Source organism: Lynx rufus, unplaced genomic scaffold, assembly GCF_022079265.1.
Source record: "Lynx rufus isolate CCGP_SWC_20201006 ecotype Redwood Valley unplaced genomic scaffold, mLynRuf1.p SCAF_11, whole genome shotgun sequence".
Lineage (NCBI taxonomy): Eukaryota > Metazoa > Chordata > Mammalia > Carnivora > Felidae > Lynx > Lynx rufus.
This window is the reverse complement of record NW_025814825.1, coordinates 39,848,375-39,866,348: the sequence shown is the minus strand read 5'-3', so window position 1 is coordinate 39,866,348 and position 17,974 is coordinate 39,848,375. Positions and strand designations below refer to the sequence as shown.

Genomic DNA, 17,974 nt, shown 5'->3' with positions numbered 1-17,974 from the left:
TCTTTTCTGATCTTACATTCTTTCTGATTTTAGTATATGTGCTGCCATATACAAGCACCCTGATCTTACATTCTTTTCCAAGGTGTTCTCACTTTGTCAGGAGAGGCAGGAAGAGAGGGACAGGCATGCAAGTCTTCAAGGGTGAAAGGCAGATCCTGGGCAGGGGACAGCTTACCAGCTCTCCTCTGGAGAGTATCTCCCTATGTCCCCAAAACACACACACCCTTTGTCTGTGAATGTGCTTTTCACAGTTTTCAAAGGAACAATTAAAGGAAGCTATCTAGTTAGTCAGAACCAAGTGTTAAGGGTCAGCTAGCATTTCCATCAAATTTTTTTTTTTAATCTTGGGATAAGTGCTCACACCTACTAAGGGGATTTTCTGCGGTGAGGTCTGACACAATCCACTTACCTTCTTATATACGGAAGCCATGATGATTGCCCGCACACTTGTCCCCAGCATGAAGCACAGTTGAAAGTAATTCTGAAGGCAGAGAGACTGGATGAGGGCCACAACCAAGAAGAGGACCGAATAGAGATATCCAACCCACACATACGCGTCTCGGTTATTTGCAAAGGAGATCAGCAATCTGCCAAAACAAAAACCATGTAAGTGATGCTCATGAGGTCTCCAAGGACCCTTCACATTGCTCAGCCAGAGCCAGCTACCCTACCCCTGCCCCGCAGTTAACAGGAGTGACCAGCATTTTCCAATGCCTTTGGAAGACCTGAACTCCAGTTATGCCACTGTTCTCACTTTTGCTTGGAGGAATAGCAGCGACAGCTTAGAGTTGATGAGCCATGGCTGTGAACAGGGTTAATGAGAGAAACTCTACTTACAGCTGCCATTGCTATGCTTTGGCCCATTCTTCCCCCAGCCCCTGGTAAAAGACGTCGTGTGGGATAAATGGATTCGTTCTTGGACAATGCAAGCCCGAAAAGTATCCAGCATGAGTTAGAACTTGTCCCAGAGGGCAGCTCATCCCATAGATTCTGGCAGACCGTGAAGTCTTGTCATGATTAACCTGACCCTCCCACCGAAGGCAGTGGCCGGAGAGATGGAGTTACAGACACTAGGTACAAGGCTGTGTTCGATTTGCTGCCCGCCTCTTGGGCATGGCTCTTCCTATATCAGTTCTGTTTACAAGAGCCCCTAACTAGTATCTGGCTTCCTAGGAGGAGAGAGATGTAGAAAAGAGGAAGGCCAAAAGATATAGCATTTTAGAGCTTGAAAATGGCCTTGCGTTTTTCATGAACATAGCACTGCAAGGTGGAAGCATTTAAAAAAATGGGAATTTAATATTAAGCCCCTGCGTGCATATACAAGGGACAAGCAAAAGGCAGAGGAGGTCCTGAAAGGATAAGGAAGGCCCAGGACTCACTTCAGCAGCTGAGGATTCAGAAACATGAGGAGGTCATGCATCAGCTTCAGTAGGAAGGACTTCAAGAGTATGACGTAGAAAGTTTTGAAGAGAGTCTTGACCAACCAGGCCTTGGGAAAGTTTTCTGTAGTGCCAGACTTTTCTTTCTTTTTAACATCTTCCTAGGTATAAAACCAAACAACAGTGCCCACAGGGCTATGTAGTGTAAAACTTTGTCTTGCACCGCACAGCTCCAGAGTGTTAAGCCTCTGAGTCCTGTCACCTTCTTTGTACAGATTTTGGTCTTCTCACTGCCTGGTTACCATCCACCCTTTCAGCTGCCTCACCAGGCAACTAAACTGGTGAGAATACCACATAAAAACAAAGAATAGACTCCAAGTGGCAGCCTGGAGGGTAATCCTGAGAGTGAAGGGTGACAGTATATTTTTTTGATGTTCAGAAGTCTTTTTGGTTTTTTCTCTCACTTATGGTTGTTGTGGGTTCAATTATGTCCCCCCAAAAGATACATTGAAACCCTAATCCCCAGTACTCAGAATGTGTCTTTATTTGGAAATAGGGCCTTTGCAGATGTAATCAAGTGAAGATGAAGTCAAGAGGGGGTGGGCCCTACTTCAATATGACTGGTGTCTTCATAAGAGAAGAGACTCAGATACAGAGAGGAGATGGTCATGTGATGACAGAGGCAGAAATCGGGGTGATGCATCCACAAGCCAAGGGACAGCAAAACCGGAAGGTAAAAGAAGCAAGGAAGGTTTCTCCCTTACAGGTTTTGGAAAAAACATGGCCCTGCTGATACTTTGATTTTAGACTTCTAGCTTTCTACCTGTGACACAAAAAGATTGTGTTAATTTTGTGGTGTTTTGTTAGGGCAGCCCCGGGAATCTAATACATGGGGCATTACCACGCACTTGCCAGTGTCTTCCTTTTCCTATGATTTGGCCTCTTTATTACATTCTCCTGGGTCCCATCAGGCCCCAAACTCCAGCTTCTCAGCCTCAGTTTCCAGGTTTTTCTACCAGTGACATCCTCTTGTAATTTGTCACTGAGATCCCATCTGATCAGTCTCTTTTGCCCCCGCCTGCCTCCCAGCTTCCACCCTTGCCCCCCAATCATCCATTCTTCCAGCAACAGCCCAAATGGGCTTTTAAGAGTATAAATCTGGTCACATTACTCCTCTGCTCAAAGCCTTCCCCTAGCTGTCCATCTTTGTAAAATAAAACCCAGATTCCTAACCATGGTCCCTAAACGTCTACACAGCTCAGTCCCTGTCCACTTCCCTGAGCTCATCTCACCGCCTGCTCAGCCTCTCCCTCCATGTCCCAGAACTTTCTTGAAGCTCTCTGAATAAAGTGTGTTTCCCTCAGCCTCACATTCCTGTTCCTTTGGACTGGATTACACTTCTTTCTGATGATCCCCCAGGTGGATTCTTCTCAGACTTTGGGTCTCTGCTCAAGTGCCAGCTCCTCTGAGAAGTCTATCCTAGGACCCTTAAGTCACTTCACACCAAATACATTAACATGTTTTGTTTTTCTTTTCTCTCTCTCTCTCTCCCTCTTTTTTTTTTTAAGAGAGAGAGAGAGAGCATGGAAGCAGGGGAAGGGCAGAGGAAGAGAGAGAGAATCTTAAGCAGGCTCCACACTCAGCATGAAGCCCAACATGGGGCTTGATCCCACAACCCTGGGATCATGACCTCAGCCAAAGTCAAGAGTCGGATGCTCCCCTGACTGAGCCACCCAGGCACCCCAATGTATTTTCTTAATAGCATTTATTACTCTCAAGGAGTAATATGTATTGGTTTATTATTTATTTTCCAGCTATCTAAAGAGGACTCTTTCAGGCCATTCCTTATGCCCAGTGCCCAAAATAGTCTCTGTTACTTGGTACTGATAAATACTGTTGAGTAAATAAATAAATGAATAAATTACCTAATGCTAAAACCCACCAAGGTGCAAATTCTAGTAATGCTAAGATATTATTTTTCTATTTTTAAAGACACATAATAGAAAATTTCAAACATACCCAAAAGGAGAGAGAATAGCACATTATACTCAAATGTTTCCATCACTAAGGTATTATTAGTATTATGAATACTACAGATAATATAAAATGCACTGTATAAAGTGCTATCAAAATGTAAGGACAGAATCATTATGCCACTGATGCCCTTCTGCTTGAAGACATAAAACACACTCACACAGACACTCATGGGAAAGTTACCAGGACAAGGATATCTTGGATTTGACTCTGATTCTTGTTCAAGCCACGCAGCCTGTCCCTGGAGTTCCCCTGTGCTCTCCCCCGCTGTCGTCTCTGGACTGCCTTCCTGGCCTTCTGCAGCTCTCCTGCCATACATTTTTCAAACTTGCTGACCAGTGTCTTCGTTTTAATATTTTCATCAAGATCCCAGACATCTTCGAGTGTCAGAGGTTGCTTGTAGCTTTTCAGAACAATGCTGGAACCAGAGTGACCCATAGGCTGAGACCATACATGTGGAGTCGGGGCAGGGGGAGGTCCCTTGCTGCTTCTTTCAAAACCTGCTCCCTGGTTCAGAGATGGAGGGGCAGAGGATGGGAAGAGGGCCACTGCCCCATCTTCTGGTCCTTTGAACTTGGCAGAGGAGTGGGGAGTGCGGAAAACAGATACGAGAGGTGATGGAACATGGAAGAAGATGAGGAGAAGGGAAAGAGGGGCGGCACTACTGAATTAAAAGCCAAAAGAGCATCACTTCCTCCCCATCCTTCCTCCTCAAACACTGGCTGCCTCTCTGCCACTCTGGAATCTCCTTGAGGGGCTTTCATGCTGCCCTTAAGGAACTGAGCAGCCCTGGAGGCCTCCTCTATACAGTCTCCCTAGATCAGGGCCCATCAACCTGGTATTTGAGGACATGGATACAAAATAAATTATATCTTTATCTTTACTAGCTTCTAACTGAATTTTAGCCTTTCCTTAGGACATGAACATAGGCTACCAAACAGTTGTAAAAAGGACTGCCTGTGTCTTGGACACCAAGAGACATCACAGTGTTTTCATGGCTCATTTACATCATCATTACTTTGAAGTTGTGATCATGATTAGCCCCATCACTAGATCTTGTCATTTAATGAATTCTTAAAGAAGCACTTATGTTACTACATCACAAATTTGTGTTTTTTTAATATTTAAGTGATTATATTTCAATATATTCGGTTTCCTTTGTAACTCTATACCTTTTACGTTATACATTTAAAACATGATTTGAGAAGGGATTCATAGACCTCATGAGCCTGCCAAGAAGGCTCCAGATCTTTTGGTATCCCAGCTATTTCACCCCTTACCCTCCAAATCATGCCACACTGCCTGCACCCAAATTCTCCTTTTCTTGTCCTTCTGCCTCTTTTTTCTAATGTCCTTTGTTTTTCCCTGTGGAACCCCCAGACCACCAAAAGAAAATCCCCCTCCACCCTCTCCTCCACATCCTCTGAAATAAATAGATCCATTACATTAACATTCTTGGACTCTAAGAGGAGAAATGGAGGCCTCAGGAAGCATTTTTAAAATTAAGATTTCCATCACTTTCAGAAGAATGAAGGGGTAGGGATACAGACAGCCCATACTCCGGGCATTTCCTACCTGTCATACCAACTAAAGGTAATGCTACTCAGAAATGAAGCCGTGAATGATGGATTCTGTGAGACACACACACACACAAAAAAAAAAAAAGAAAGAAAGAAAGAAAAAAAATCAAAAAGTAATTCAATTTGAAACAGGAACTTTGTGGGACTCTATAATCAGAAACTGATTTTTATAGATATAATGTTATGCTAAAAAGTAGATATAATACTGAAGTAGACTGGACAACATAGATTTATCTGGAAACCCTGAAGTCATTAGTAAAAATCAGATTTTCTGGCATAGATATATGATGAATTGTCTATGCTAAAGATTGGCGGGTCAATGTCAAAGTATTTCCATGCACATAAAAGTATTTCCACATGCTAGTCACTCTATTTCCTTAAGCCATAAATGGTCCACATTGCTATATTGTGGGCTTATGTGTCCTCCATGAGCCCTGGGCATCTCGAAGTTATAGGTGTCAAGATACCATCCAGTTAAATACTACATGAGGTAGGCATATTTAGTGTCTCACATTTGAGGAGTCATCTTTTTCTGAAAATGCTGAAAGTATCAGGATCAGGACGTTCAGCGCATAGCAGATGAAGAACAGGCAGGAGTAAGCCAGATTAGAATTGTTGCCCTATGGGGGGAAACAAACAAACAAACAAACACAAACAAACCAACCAGAAATAAATGGGCCTTTTTCCAAATTAAGTCTAAATGTCCCATATGTCAATGTTCATGATTAAAACCTATCATCAAATTCCCCTATTCTATCCCAGAGTTCAACTGACTGTATGCCATTTACTCTTAGAAGGTGCTCACCTCTACCTCCTCGTGTCACCCTCTCTTTCCTCCTTACCTTTAAGAGTGTCCGGATCAGAGTCTGAAACTGGAAGACACCACAGAGTACTGAGAGAATCCAGAATAGGGACAGGAACCAAGAGTCCTTCTGCACACACCATAGTCTGCTGTGTTGGAACAGCAAAACCAGGAGCTAGAGAGAAGTTCACATCAAGTTCTGAAAAATATGGTCACTAACTGAGGACAAGAGGCAAGAAAGAGGCCAGAGAACAAGGGAGCAGTAGGTCAAAGGAGGAGATTGTTATAACTAATCTGGCCAAGCAGAAAATACACAATGCCAAATTGTAGACTTCCTCCCTGATACCACCCATCTTCCTCTTTCAGGGCCTCAGGCTCAGGGCTCTCCTTGGGACCCCCTTCCCCACCCCTACGTCTGTTCACCACACTTGGGTGGGGAGTTAGCCAAGAATACAGAGGGTCCTCTACTGCACTTAATGGAGTTACTTTGGGAGCCAGAGAAGTCTTTTCAAGACCCAAGGAAGTTAATGTCAGGCCCTACAGTAGTCCATCTGGGGAGGCAGATTCTGCTGGACGAGTGCAAGCTGTCTATAGGATTTTCTAATAATATCAAACTAAGTAATAATAATAAAAAAAAACACTTGCCTTGTAACAACTTACTTAAATATAACTAAATGTTTGTTTCCTAGATTCTGTGCCGAACGTGTAAACTAGCATTCTGAAAACAAAGCCACGATTAGTAGCATTTGCTAATTTTTGTGGTGTAGAGATTACTACTATGGTAGATGTCAAGCCCCAACATACAGTCACTAAACAGCGTCGGGAAGAGATGCACACGGCCCTGTGAGCGGGCTCCAGCACACCATGCCTACACCCTTCTTGTTTTATAACAATGGTAGCAAACAATAATGCCTGCAGGGGCCAGGCCATGTTCATTCCTGAGTGAAGTAAAGGTGGAAGACTACGCTGAGCAGATGTGTAATCTATCAGGGATGACTGCCACTCAGTGCCAGCTGACCATTGCCCTATGGGGACACACGCCCCTAAGTGCCAGGCATGCTGATTTTCCAAGGAAGTTTAGAAATCCACAGAGTTATGTGGCATCTTCCTCTTTTAAAAAATGGTGGCAACTAATTCAGTTGTTGTTCAAACACTGCACAGGCCTCCCCCAAAAAACAGCCTGTAGGAGAAATAGCCGTTTCTGTTATCAAGTTTATACAAACAACCCTGGACTCAACGATCCATTGATAAGACTATTGGTCAATTTAAGAATAACATTTACGGGGCGCCTGGGTGGCGCAGTCGGTTAAGCGTCCGGCTTCAGCCAGGTCACGATCTCGCGGTCCGTGAGTTCGAGCCCCGCGTCAGGCTCTGGGCTGATGGCTCAGAGCCTGGAGCCTGTTTCCGATTCTGTGTCTCCCTCTCTCTCTGCCCCTCCCCCATTCATGCTCTGTCTCTCTCTGTCCCAAAAATAAATAAACGAAAAAAAAAAAAAAAAAGAATAACATTTACATAACTTTTTTTTTTTTTTTAACTTCTGAAACACTGTTTATTTCACTGAAACCTGGAGGCAGGGGAATGGGTATGTGAATGTCTGGGACACCAAGCCTAGGAGTACACGTTGACAACAGGAACATACAGGGCCAGGGTGCTGAGGGATGGACAGCTGTCCAGGGAACAGAGGTGGACAAAGATCTCTATGACAAAGGTCTTGTAGCACTAAAGAACACCAGTAGGAGTACTGCTGGCTGAAGAGTGTGGTACGGGTCATAGCGTGCAATCATCTAGACCCGGGCGGATGTGTCGATGTAATGGACCAGACTAATGTTGGAGTCCCTGCTCTTCTGAATGTTCTTCCAGTCAAACTCAGTGCCCTAGGCTCCCACTCAGAGGGGGATGTGGCGGGACATAATGAGCACAGTGGTGGCCCAGCCCCAGGCAGCACCCATGACCTGTACTCCCCCTTGCCTGCATTCTGGGACATGACAAGGTTTAGGCCTATCAGGTCTACCACATCCACGCTGGCCTTCACGAACTCCCCAGTGAACTCATACATGCCGCCTTCCCAGGTGAGGAAAAAAAAAGTGGCCAGAAACAGCATCTTGCACAGCTGCACGAAGAGGTGGGTGACCCTGGCCTGCACACATTTCCAGAAGGCATTGTACTCAGGCCACTACACTTGTAGGTGATGAAGTAGGGGAAGTAGCCCAGGGCAAAGCCATTCCTGAAGTAGAACAGGGTCATGGTGCTGACCTCCTGCACCCACCAGAGTGTGGGTCTCTGCCTTGGCCAGACTGACACTCGCTCATGTATAATTATTAGATGGAAAGATAGGAGGGCATAAGGTACATACCTTTGTCATCAGAGCTAGTATTTACACTAGGGAAAAGGATCTAGAAGTTAGTGTTCAAAAGAATATGAAAAGCTAAAATTTGATTCAACTCCATTATAAACAAGTTTTGCCTCATCATAGGCCCCTCAAAAAAGGTAGAGGAAACTGGACTTAGTTTTATTCCAAAAGAGTACATTTCAACCAGATGACTATGAATAGGGAGAGGATAAACAGGGCAGGAGTGGAGATACGCCTTACCCATGTGCCCAGGTAAAGGCTTGGATTGGTATATCTAATGGCAGGGACCGTGGCTTGTCCAGAGTCTTCTGTGAGTACAAGGGCCAGTTCTATGGCTGCTAGAATAAGAAGGAACCCAACAAGCACCTGAGAAGGAAAAAGACCACTGTTAAGAAGATGTCATTCTTTAGAATAGAATGGTTCCTGATAAAGATAATAAAGAGGGTATGCAGTGATTCAGAGAACATGTAAGTAATACTGGCATCAACGAATACATGTAGTTCAAGTAATGGAATAAAGATCAATGTATGCTAGGACAGGTTTTTGAGGAATGTTGAGTATGGTGATTCTAAACTCTGTTCATAAATTCTGATATCTTCCTTCAAAAAGATCTGGGTACCCCTTTTGTTGACTGTGAGCTTAGTCACTCATTTCTAAAGAGTAGAATATGCTAGAAGGTCATAAAACACAATATGGCTTCCTCATTCTCTTTCTCAGATCACTTAATTCAGGGAAAGCTACCAACATCATCATGAGGATATTCAAGTAGCTCTATGGAGAGATACATTTGGTAAGTAACTGAGACATTTTGCCAACAGCCATGTGAGTGAGTCATCTTAGAATTAGATGCTTTAGCCCCACTCAAACCTTCAAATGACCTTAGTCTCTTCTAGCATGTCAGCTGCAACCTCATGAGAGACCCTAAAGCAGAACCCAGGTAAGCTGCTCCCAAATTTCTGACCCACGGAAAAACTGAGAGAAGAAATGTGTTTTTAATAGCTAAGTTTTGGAGTAATTTGTTACACAATAGGTAATAAAAATAGATTTGAAAAGGGAATCCCCCTACCCCAACTGGGATTTCTAGTTTCCTTGGTCATATTCTCTTTCCTTGGTTATTTATTATTCCCCAGCTCTTCCCCATATAACCTTTGAAGTTAACATTGCAAACGAGTGTGACTATGTCACCCTAGGAAGACTCCAAGCCAATCAATATTTGTCCTATGAGTTCATAGGACATCATACACATTGTATTGTTCTAAAGAATCACCCCCACCCATCAGAATGAAAAAAGTACTACTTCCACTGAGGAAGTAGCAATTCTCATTCTCAGAATGAAGATCTTTAGTACCCTCTTCTACCCGCATCCCTTCCCATCCATCTATCCCTACTCATTCCCATGTCTCATTCATCCAGAATAGTTCAGGCAGAGATATTGGGCTGCTTGTAATGAAAACCAACCAAGGAGGGAGGTGAATCCATCTGTAGTAGGACCAGTGTTGTTATTTAGCAAGGCATAAAGTCAAAGACATGTTGATAAAGAGAATGCATTTCTCAAGTAGATTAATACATGATGTTGTGCTTTCCTCACCTGAGGCTGTGGGTTTTTTTTCTGGAAAAACACAACAGCTTTCGAAGCATTTATGTTTACCTTTAGGTGACCTGGGAGTAAAATAGAGCAAAAGGTGGAGCTACAGCCCCCAGTCAAGGATGACTTTAGGTCAGGTGAAGGGAATACTAACCAGCTCCTCAGGCCAAGGAAAAAGAGCAGACCCTGCCACAGGCTCACATACATTAAACGCTCACAAACTGATTAGAAATATACTGAGCAATCCACATCAAAAAGGACAATTTACATTATAGAGAACTCCCACAAAGCAATTTATTTTTTTTTTAATTTTTTTTTTCAACGTTTATTTTTTTGGGACAGAGAGAGACGGAGCATGAACGGGGGAAGGGCAGAGAGAGAGGGAGACACAGAATCGGAAACAGGCTCCAGGCTCTGAGCCATCAGCCCAGAGCCTGACGCGGGGCTCGAACTCGCGGACCGCGAGATCGTGACCTGGCTGAAGTCGGACGCTTAACCGACTGCGCCACCCAGGTGCCCCGCACAAAGCAATTTAAAACAAAAACAAACAGTCCAGTGCAACGGGCATAGAATGGAAAATTTGAAGAAAAAAAGCCACACATGGCTTTTAAGCACAGGAACAGATGTTTAACCTCACTGATAATTAGTGCAATTTCAAATGATAACAATATGCGATTTTTCATGTAACTGATTAGCAAATATCAAAAAGTTTGATAAAAATTTGGTGAGACTGAGGAAAAACCTCTATGGAGGTTAATTTTCACCATATATAAAAACTTTGAGCCCATATACTCTTCATCCAGTAACTTCACTTCTAGGAATTCATGCTACAGACACACTCATAGGTACAAAGTTATTTACTGCAGCACTGCTTATGACAGCAGGTTAAAAACCACCTAGATTTCTATCACATGGGGCACATAAGTTATGGGACACCCAAGTAACAGCATTGTTAGTAGTCACTGAAAAGCAAACAGATTCTGGGGTATCTGGGTGGCTCAGCTGGTTAAGCATCCAACTTGATTTTGGCTCAGGTCATGATCTCAGGGTTCATGGGTTTGAGCCCGCATTGGGCTCTGTGCCTAGCATCTTATTCTACATTTCATAACAAGGTCAATTAGGTCATTTCAGTTAAACAGTGAGTGGTCTTATTTCAGGAGGTGGTCCTGCAGGTGGGCTTTCAAAGTTAGGCCCACAGTGTGTAAACAACCAGGTAGATAATTAACCAGATATACAAGAAAACCAGAAGAATTCATGATCCAGGCTAGTTTTATAGGTAAACAATAAATATTCAAGGACAATTAATCAGAACTAGAATCTAATACCATAAAGGTAATACCATAAAGGAATCTAACCATAAAGGTTTGTTACTGAAACATTTTTTTCCTTTCTGAAATCACTGTCAAAGGTAGCCAAATTAAGACTAACTTGTTTATAGAACAAGTCCAGTTTTAACAAACTTGGCCTGTTTACATAAGTGCAGCAAGAACAGTGGCTGGCCATTTAAGTTCTTTTAAATCTGGTTTGCTGGAACTTTTCATAAGGAATTTCAGGTTGAGCCGTTAACAGCCTTTCAAGGCCAAGATACTTGCTATTAGACTCCCCTGCAATGCCTATGGATTTGGGTTACTTCCTCTTCTTGAGGCCCCCAAAATATCATGAACCTGCTAGGAAGTGACCTTTCCTCCTTACCTGGTAAGGCTCCCAGGAACCCTGTAAACAAGGTACCAGGCCAATTTTTTTCCCAACAGGCATTCATTGGCTCCATAAAATCAACCTTAGTTCCTTAAAGCTGTCTGGTCATATTGGAGTCTATGCATGTCTCTCTCAAATAGGACATTCCAGTCAAGGCCTTGATAATACAACTAAATGTTTCCAATGGTGCCATGTTACAAGGAAAAAAAGATTTTCTTTTGGGGGGGAGGGGAGAGAAAGAGAGAGAGAGAGAATGAATGAATGAATGAATGAATGAATCCCAAGCAGGTTCTGTGCTCTCAGCATGGAGCCCCACTTGGGGCTCAATACCACAAACCAAGAGATCACCACATGAGCCAAAATCAAGAGTCAGATGCTTAACTGACTGAGCCACCCAGGTGCCCCAGAAAACAGATTCTTATTGAACTTCTACAAATAACTGATTTCCCTTATGACAGGTTCTTCTAGCTTCACTTAAGCCAGCCACCATAGCAGCTACTATAGCACTGGGTTGATTAATCATAGGGGCAGATACTAAAGTCCTGTACCATGCCCCCAGGGGTCTCTTGTCCCCCAATATCTCACAGTCGCAACATGCCCACTTTTGCTTAAAGCAGATCATTAGCTCCACTAATTCACTTGCAGAATATGCCCTCATAGCCACTCTCTGACTAGTAGGAATTCCTTCTCCATCATCCCCAGGCTCAAGAGTGGCCTAGGTCTTTGTTTGAATCAGAGGGCTTGCCTGTAAATCCTTTTCCTTTTCTATGATAACATCTTCCTTGCCAGAGAAGTCATCACCCCAGGGATCCCATGCTTTGGGGGCACAAGTCTCTTGAGACAGAGTAGCTCTCACTTGGGTACACCGTGGTCTGTGCCCATGCATCTTTGCCATCTTATTTCTAACCCCTACTCCTAACCCTGAAATCTTGCAGACCTAATGTCTGCATTAGAGGAAAACGTGGCTCATTCATCCTTTTCCAAAGCCAACGCTTCTCTGGTCTGTTCCAATTCTCTTCCTTATTCCTAATTCCCAGTCTGTGGCCTATCGCAAAGCACAGATCAACTGCCAAGCTACCACCAAAATAGCTCGTTCGCTGTCTCTGTTTCCTTTCCCCACCATTGCAAACAGGATATCTGACAATCCCTGGGGCGTTTTCAGGACAGCCCCATACTCACATGTTGATCCAAAATGCTCAAAAAACCTGGCCAAGGCTCTTCACATGGAGGTAGCTGGCCAACCTGGGGTTCCCCTGAGGACAGGCTTTCCCCTGGCATAGCCCCTTTACCCACGCTGGGGTCATTTCCGGTAGCCTGCAAACCACACCAATCGTCAGCGGGTGGAGGAGGGTCAATAGTGCATCCTTCAGCCTGAAAAGGCACTTTAATACCGAAAAGCAAAGGAAGCCACTCTATACCATTCACACAGAATTTCGTTCAGGGTAATCACTTACAGACAGGGACTAGCGGGCGGGCGCCAGCTGATGACCCAGGGTGGTACGCTCTTCTCTACCACCTCCCTCCCCGTTCTCTGCAACTACCTGGACCTTAATCCCCAGCTCTTATGGAGCAAGGAGCATGATGGTGAGGTCACAGGGTAGTTATCTAAAGTGGTGCCACCTGTGCACCAGAGACGAGCCCAAGGTGAAGGACCAAAGATGGAGTCAGTGTTGTAAGCATTCCTACAGTAGTCACCAAAATTAAGAATAACGTTAATAACAATGGGAAATTCTTTTTATATCATCTTAAGCAAAAAGCATAGATTATGAAATTGCATATGCAATGAGCTTAATTATGTTTTAAAAATATGCATAATATGTAATCAAGTTTGGGATCTTGAGATGAGATCATCCTGAATTAGGGTAGGCCTTAAGTCCAAAGACAAATGTTGGTCTTGCAAGTGAATGGGAGAAGACACAGGCAGAGAATGGAGTCATGCAGCTATAAGTCAAAGAATGCCAGGGATTTCTGGCAGTCCCCAGAAGTTAGGGGAGAGGCATGGGATAGACTCTTCCTCAGAGCTTCCAGAAGGAACCAACATTATCAACACCTTGATTTCAGACTTTTATCCTCTAGAATGTGAAAAAATAAATATATATTGTTTAAAAAAATAATACACACACACACGACAGGAATTTCCAGTTCAAGATACCAGATTTAGTATATTTATCTCCCATCCTTCTCCATTCCATTGATCTGCTTTATTACCACGTAATAAATCCATAACAGCACTGAGAATATGAATGGAGAAGGGTAAGCTCAGTAGACCAGAAACGTTCTAGAAGACAAAAAGCAAACATGTCAATAGTGACAAGAAAAAGAGCAGAGAAAACCATGGCCCAAAACATGTAAGAAAAGGCAGCAGTGAAAGAGGAGCCTGATGCAGACATTACTGGTCGCTGTGTTTGTACCTTCTGTCTGTCCGGGATTCACCCTCTGTTCTTGCCCCTACAAGCCTAGAGTGGTAACAGTTGGCCACTAAGCTCCAGGTCCCCTTTTAGATACAATCTTCTCACGTGATCCTCTTTTCCCTCAGCCAACTGTTTCCCATTTGGGCCTGACTGGTAAATTGCCTACTCAAACAATTGGAAGCTCTGTTGGAAGCTGGACCCATTTCCAACCCTATGAGATGAGTTAAAACCTATCATGTTGGTCCCATTCTCCTGGCCTGTAATTGCTTTGGCCATGGGCTTGCAACACAATTCTGGCCAAAGAGAACTGGGGAACAGCTTGTGGGGACTAGTTTGTGGGGGCTCTGGGGAAGTTTTTTTCCCTCAGTGATAAATGTGATACATAGATCCAGAATATATAAAGAACTCTTTACAACTCAACAACAACAACAGCAACAAAACATACAGAACATACAGAACTCAATTAAAAAATAGGCAAAGGATTTAAAGAATTTTTTATTTCCTAAAAAGGTATACAAATGGCCAAAAAGCATATGAAAAGATGCTCAACATTATTAATCATTAGGGAAATGCAAATCAAAACCACAGTAAAATACCACTTCACACCTACTCTGATATCTATAACTGAAAAGATGAACAGTAACAATTATTGGTGAGGATGACTATTAGAACCCTCGCACATTGCTGGCAGGAATGTTTAAGGATGCAGCCACTTTGGAAGACAGTTTGTCATTTCCTCAAAATATCAAACATAGGGCTACCACATGTTAGCGGTTCGACTCTTAAGTATATACCTAAGAAAATTGAAGACCTATGTCCGCCCCAAATAAACACAATATAGGAAATCTATCCAATGGTATATTATTTGGCCATACAAAGGAATGAAGTATTGATAGGTGTATAACATGGATGAACCTTGAAAACATAATGCTAAATGAAAAAAGCCAGACACAAAATGCTATATATTGTATGACTGCATTTATATAGAAAATATCCAGACTAGGCATAAATAGAGACAGAAAGCAACTTTGTGGTTTCCAGGGGATAAGGGGAGTAGGACAGAGTGGGGTGACTGTTTAATGGTACAAAGTTTCCACTTGGGGTGATGGAAAGTCCTGGAACTGAAGAGTGGTGATAGTTGCACAACATTGTGAATGTATTTAATGCTACTGTATCTTACACTTTAAATTGGTTGAAATGGTCAACTTCACATTCTATGTATTTTCCTATAATAATAACAATAGGGGCGCCTGGGTGGCGCAGTCGGTTAAGCGTCCGACTTCAGCCAGGTCACGATCTCGCGGTCCGGGAGTTCGAGCCCCGCGTCGGGCTCTGGGCTGATGGCTCAGAGCCTGGAGCTTGTTTCCGATTCTGTGTCCCCTCTCTCTCTGCCCCTCCCCCGTTCATGCTCTGTCTCTCTCTGTCCCAAAAATAAATAAACGTTGAAAAAAAAAATAATAACAATAAAAAAGGAGTGAATTACTGACTCACGCTACAGCATGTATAAATTTTGAAAATATTTTGCAAGTTAAATAGGTCAGGTGCTAAAGGCTACATATTGTATAATTCCATGTCTATAAAATGTTCTGAATAGGCAACTTCATAGAAAGTTGATTAGTAGTTGCCAGGGGAGAGGGGAGAGGGGAGGGAGGGGAAGGGAATGGATTGTTACTGCTTCATATGTCCTGGATCTCTTGGAGTGATGAAGCTATTCTGGAACTAGACAGTAGTGATGGGCACACAATTTTGTGAGTCTTCTAAAAACCACTGAAGTGTATACTTTAAACAGGTGTGTTTTATGGTATGTAGACTATATGTTAATAAAGCTAATTTTTTTAAGTGACACATAGGGGCATCTGATCTCTTTACCTGCCTCTGGACACTGACTGGAGGGTGTGATACCTGGAGCTGCTGCAGCCATCCTGTAATCACATGCTAGCTTGATAATTGGTTCGACAAGCTGAGGCAATCAGAAAAAAGATGAAAATAATCAGCCATCTGCTGAGGTTGCTGAGTCTCTAAAGTAATAAATCCTGGAGCTGCACTACCTCTGGTCTTCCTGTTCTGTAAGATAATAAATTCCTTATTTTTTAAGCTAACAGGTGCAACTCACAGGTGAGTCTCCCACTGATAGAAATCTATTCTCTATAGTCAGCCTCCGCCTAGAGTAAGACTAGGAAAAAGGACAGAAATGACAGTCCTAATTGAAGTTCTGTGTACAGAACTGGTACAGTTATGCCAGGCATGTCCTTCTTTCCCCCACTTGCAAATCATCACAAATCCACTGACAACTGTATTTGCCACTGTTGCAGGCTGAGTCTGGAGTTCTTTCTTGTCCAGTGAGAGAGCAGACGCAGAACTGAATACGAGAGGGGTTAGTGGCGGGGCGGGGAGGAGACAAGAATCCCGAACAGGGGTTTCATCTCTGTATTAATTGAGCTCACAAGATATTACCCACATGGTGAACATGAAGAAAACAAGATCTTACACATGTGAAAATGGAGAGAACAATCAGACAGTAATCGTTAACTTGTGTGTGTAAGAAATAAAGGGTCAGGGGGCAGGTGGCAAGTGGTTTGTGATCAAAGTACAATAGTATATTCGTGTTCGGTGGAAAGTAACTTCCTGCAGGTGTTATAACAAGTTACTCATGCTTCCATTACAACATCTCACTAGCTAACCTCGGGTGCTTTTACCACGTGGTAGCAGCTTTCTGTCCTAAGCTTTTTTTCTAACCCATTTATATAAGTAGAACCTATTTCCCCACATGCCACCACTACTCCTAAGCAAGCTAAAACAGATGTACTCTCCAAAGAAATGGAATGCTTAAAAACAAAAATGAAAAAGAAGTGGGGGGGGCGGCGCCTGGGTGGCTCAGTTGGTTAAGCATTGGCGTTCGGCTCAGGGCATGATCTCTGGTGCATGACTTCGAGTCCCAAGTCGGGCTCTGTGCCGACAGCTCAGAGCCTGGAGTCTTCTTTGGATTCTGTGTTGCCCTCTCTCTCTGCCTCTCCCCAACTTGCGTGCTGGTGCGCACGTGCTCTCTCTCTCTCTCTAAAACTGAATAAACATTAAAAAACAAAACAAAAAAACCGGAATGCTTTTCCTGAGGAGGGGTAGCAAGATAGTATGTGTCTTGGTGCCCCACAGTAAAACAGTCTTCATTCGGTACAGCACAGGCTACTGCTCTTGGGAGAAGCCAGTAGGTCCACACAGTTGTCCAGTTGACTCAGACTCAGAGGCAGTCTTGCCCTCAAGAAGGGACAGCTGGGGAAGCTGACTTACATAACGGCAGAGGGACCTACTCCAGCCACATATATTCATTAACTTAGTCCCTCACTTATAATTGCAACAAAGAATGCTAATAACCATAAGAAAGTTGAGAAAAGCCAATGCTAGCAAAGAAGATAGCCAAGATAATTAAACAGAACAACTGATTCTGGGATAAAACAAATTATTAAGTGAAGAGAAAATGATTTTAAATTATTTTGAAATTAATGTACTAAGAGAGATTTGAGAATACAGTGCATCCATTAATAGGTTGATGTTTAAAAAAAAATAAAAGGTAGGGATGCCTGGGTGGCTCAGTTGGTTGGGCATCTGACTTTGGCTCAGGTCATGAGCTCACAGCTCATGAGTTCAAGCCCCGCGTCGGGCTCTGTGCTGATAGCTCAGAGCCTGAGCCTGCTTCAGATTCTGTGTCTCTGTCTCTCTCTGCCCCTCCCCTGCTCTCCCTCTCTCAAAAATAAATAAACATTAAAAAAAAGTATATTCAGAAATTAAGAATAATTCTTAGAAACCAAACCTATGATTGTGAAAATAAAGGCTCATTACGATGACTGGAAGAAAAAATTGGGGAATATCTTAGAACTTAGGTGAAGCAAGAAAAAGAAATTTAAAGAGAGAGAAGTTGAGAAGGAAAATCAATGCAGTGTTCAAAATCCACCTAAAAATAGTTCTGAAAAGATGGAATTTCAAAATTGGAGGAAAGGAAATGAAAGAAGTAATGTATGAAAATTTCTCCGAGATAAGAAAGACACGAGTCTTTAGATTGAAAGTGTAGAACCCACTGAATGAAAAAAGACCCATGTAAACAGACTCTCGTGAAATTTCAGGACATAAAGAATAAAGAGGATAA

At 43.1% G+C, this 17,974-nt stretch overlaps 1 protein-coding gene and 1 pseudogene across 1 annotated transcript in view; both read right to left on the bottom strand.

Moving 5' to 3' along the window:
• The window catches only part of ABCC2 (ATP binding cassette subfamily C member 2), a 79,926-nt gene that overhangs the window by 40,898 nt on the left and 21,054 nt on the right, over positions 1 to 17,974 (bottom strand). Inside the window, exons 3-9 of the mRNA XM_047072299.1 lie at positions 8,386 to 8,511; positions 5,836 to 5,970; positions 5,506 to 5,613; positions 4,989 to 5,044; positions 3,597 to 3,831; positions 1,380 to 1,540; positions 410 to 587 (exon numbers count right to left, since the gene is read on the bottom strand). Coding sequence (XP_046928255.1) covers positions 410 to 587; positions 1,380 to 1,540; positions 3,597 to 3,831; positions 4,989 to 5,044; positions 5,506 to 5,613; positions 5,836 to 5,970; positions 8,386 to 8,511 — 999 coding nt within the window. The remainder of the gene's footprint in view (positions 1 to 409; positions 588 to 1,379; positions 1,541 to 3,596; positions 3,832 to 4,988; positions 5,045 to 5,505; positions 5,614 to 5,835; positions 5,971 to 8,385; positions 8,512 to 17,974) is intronic.
• Positions 7,365 to 8,464, bottom strand: LOC124507054 (transmembrane protein 147-like; annotated as a pseudogene).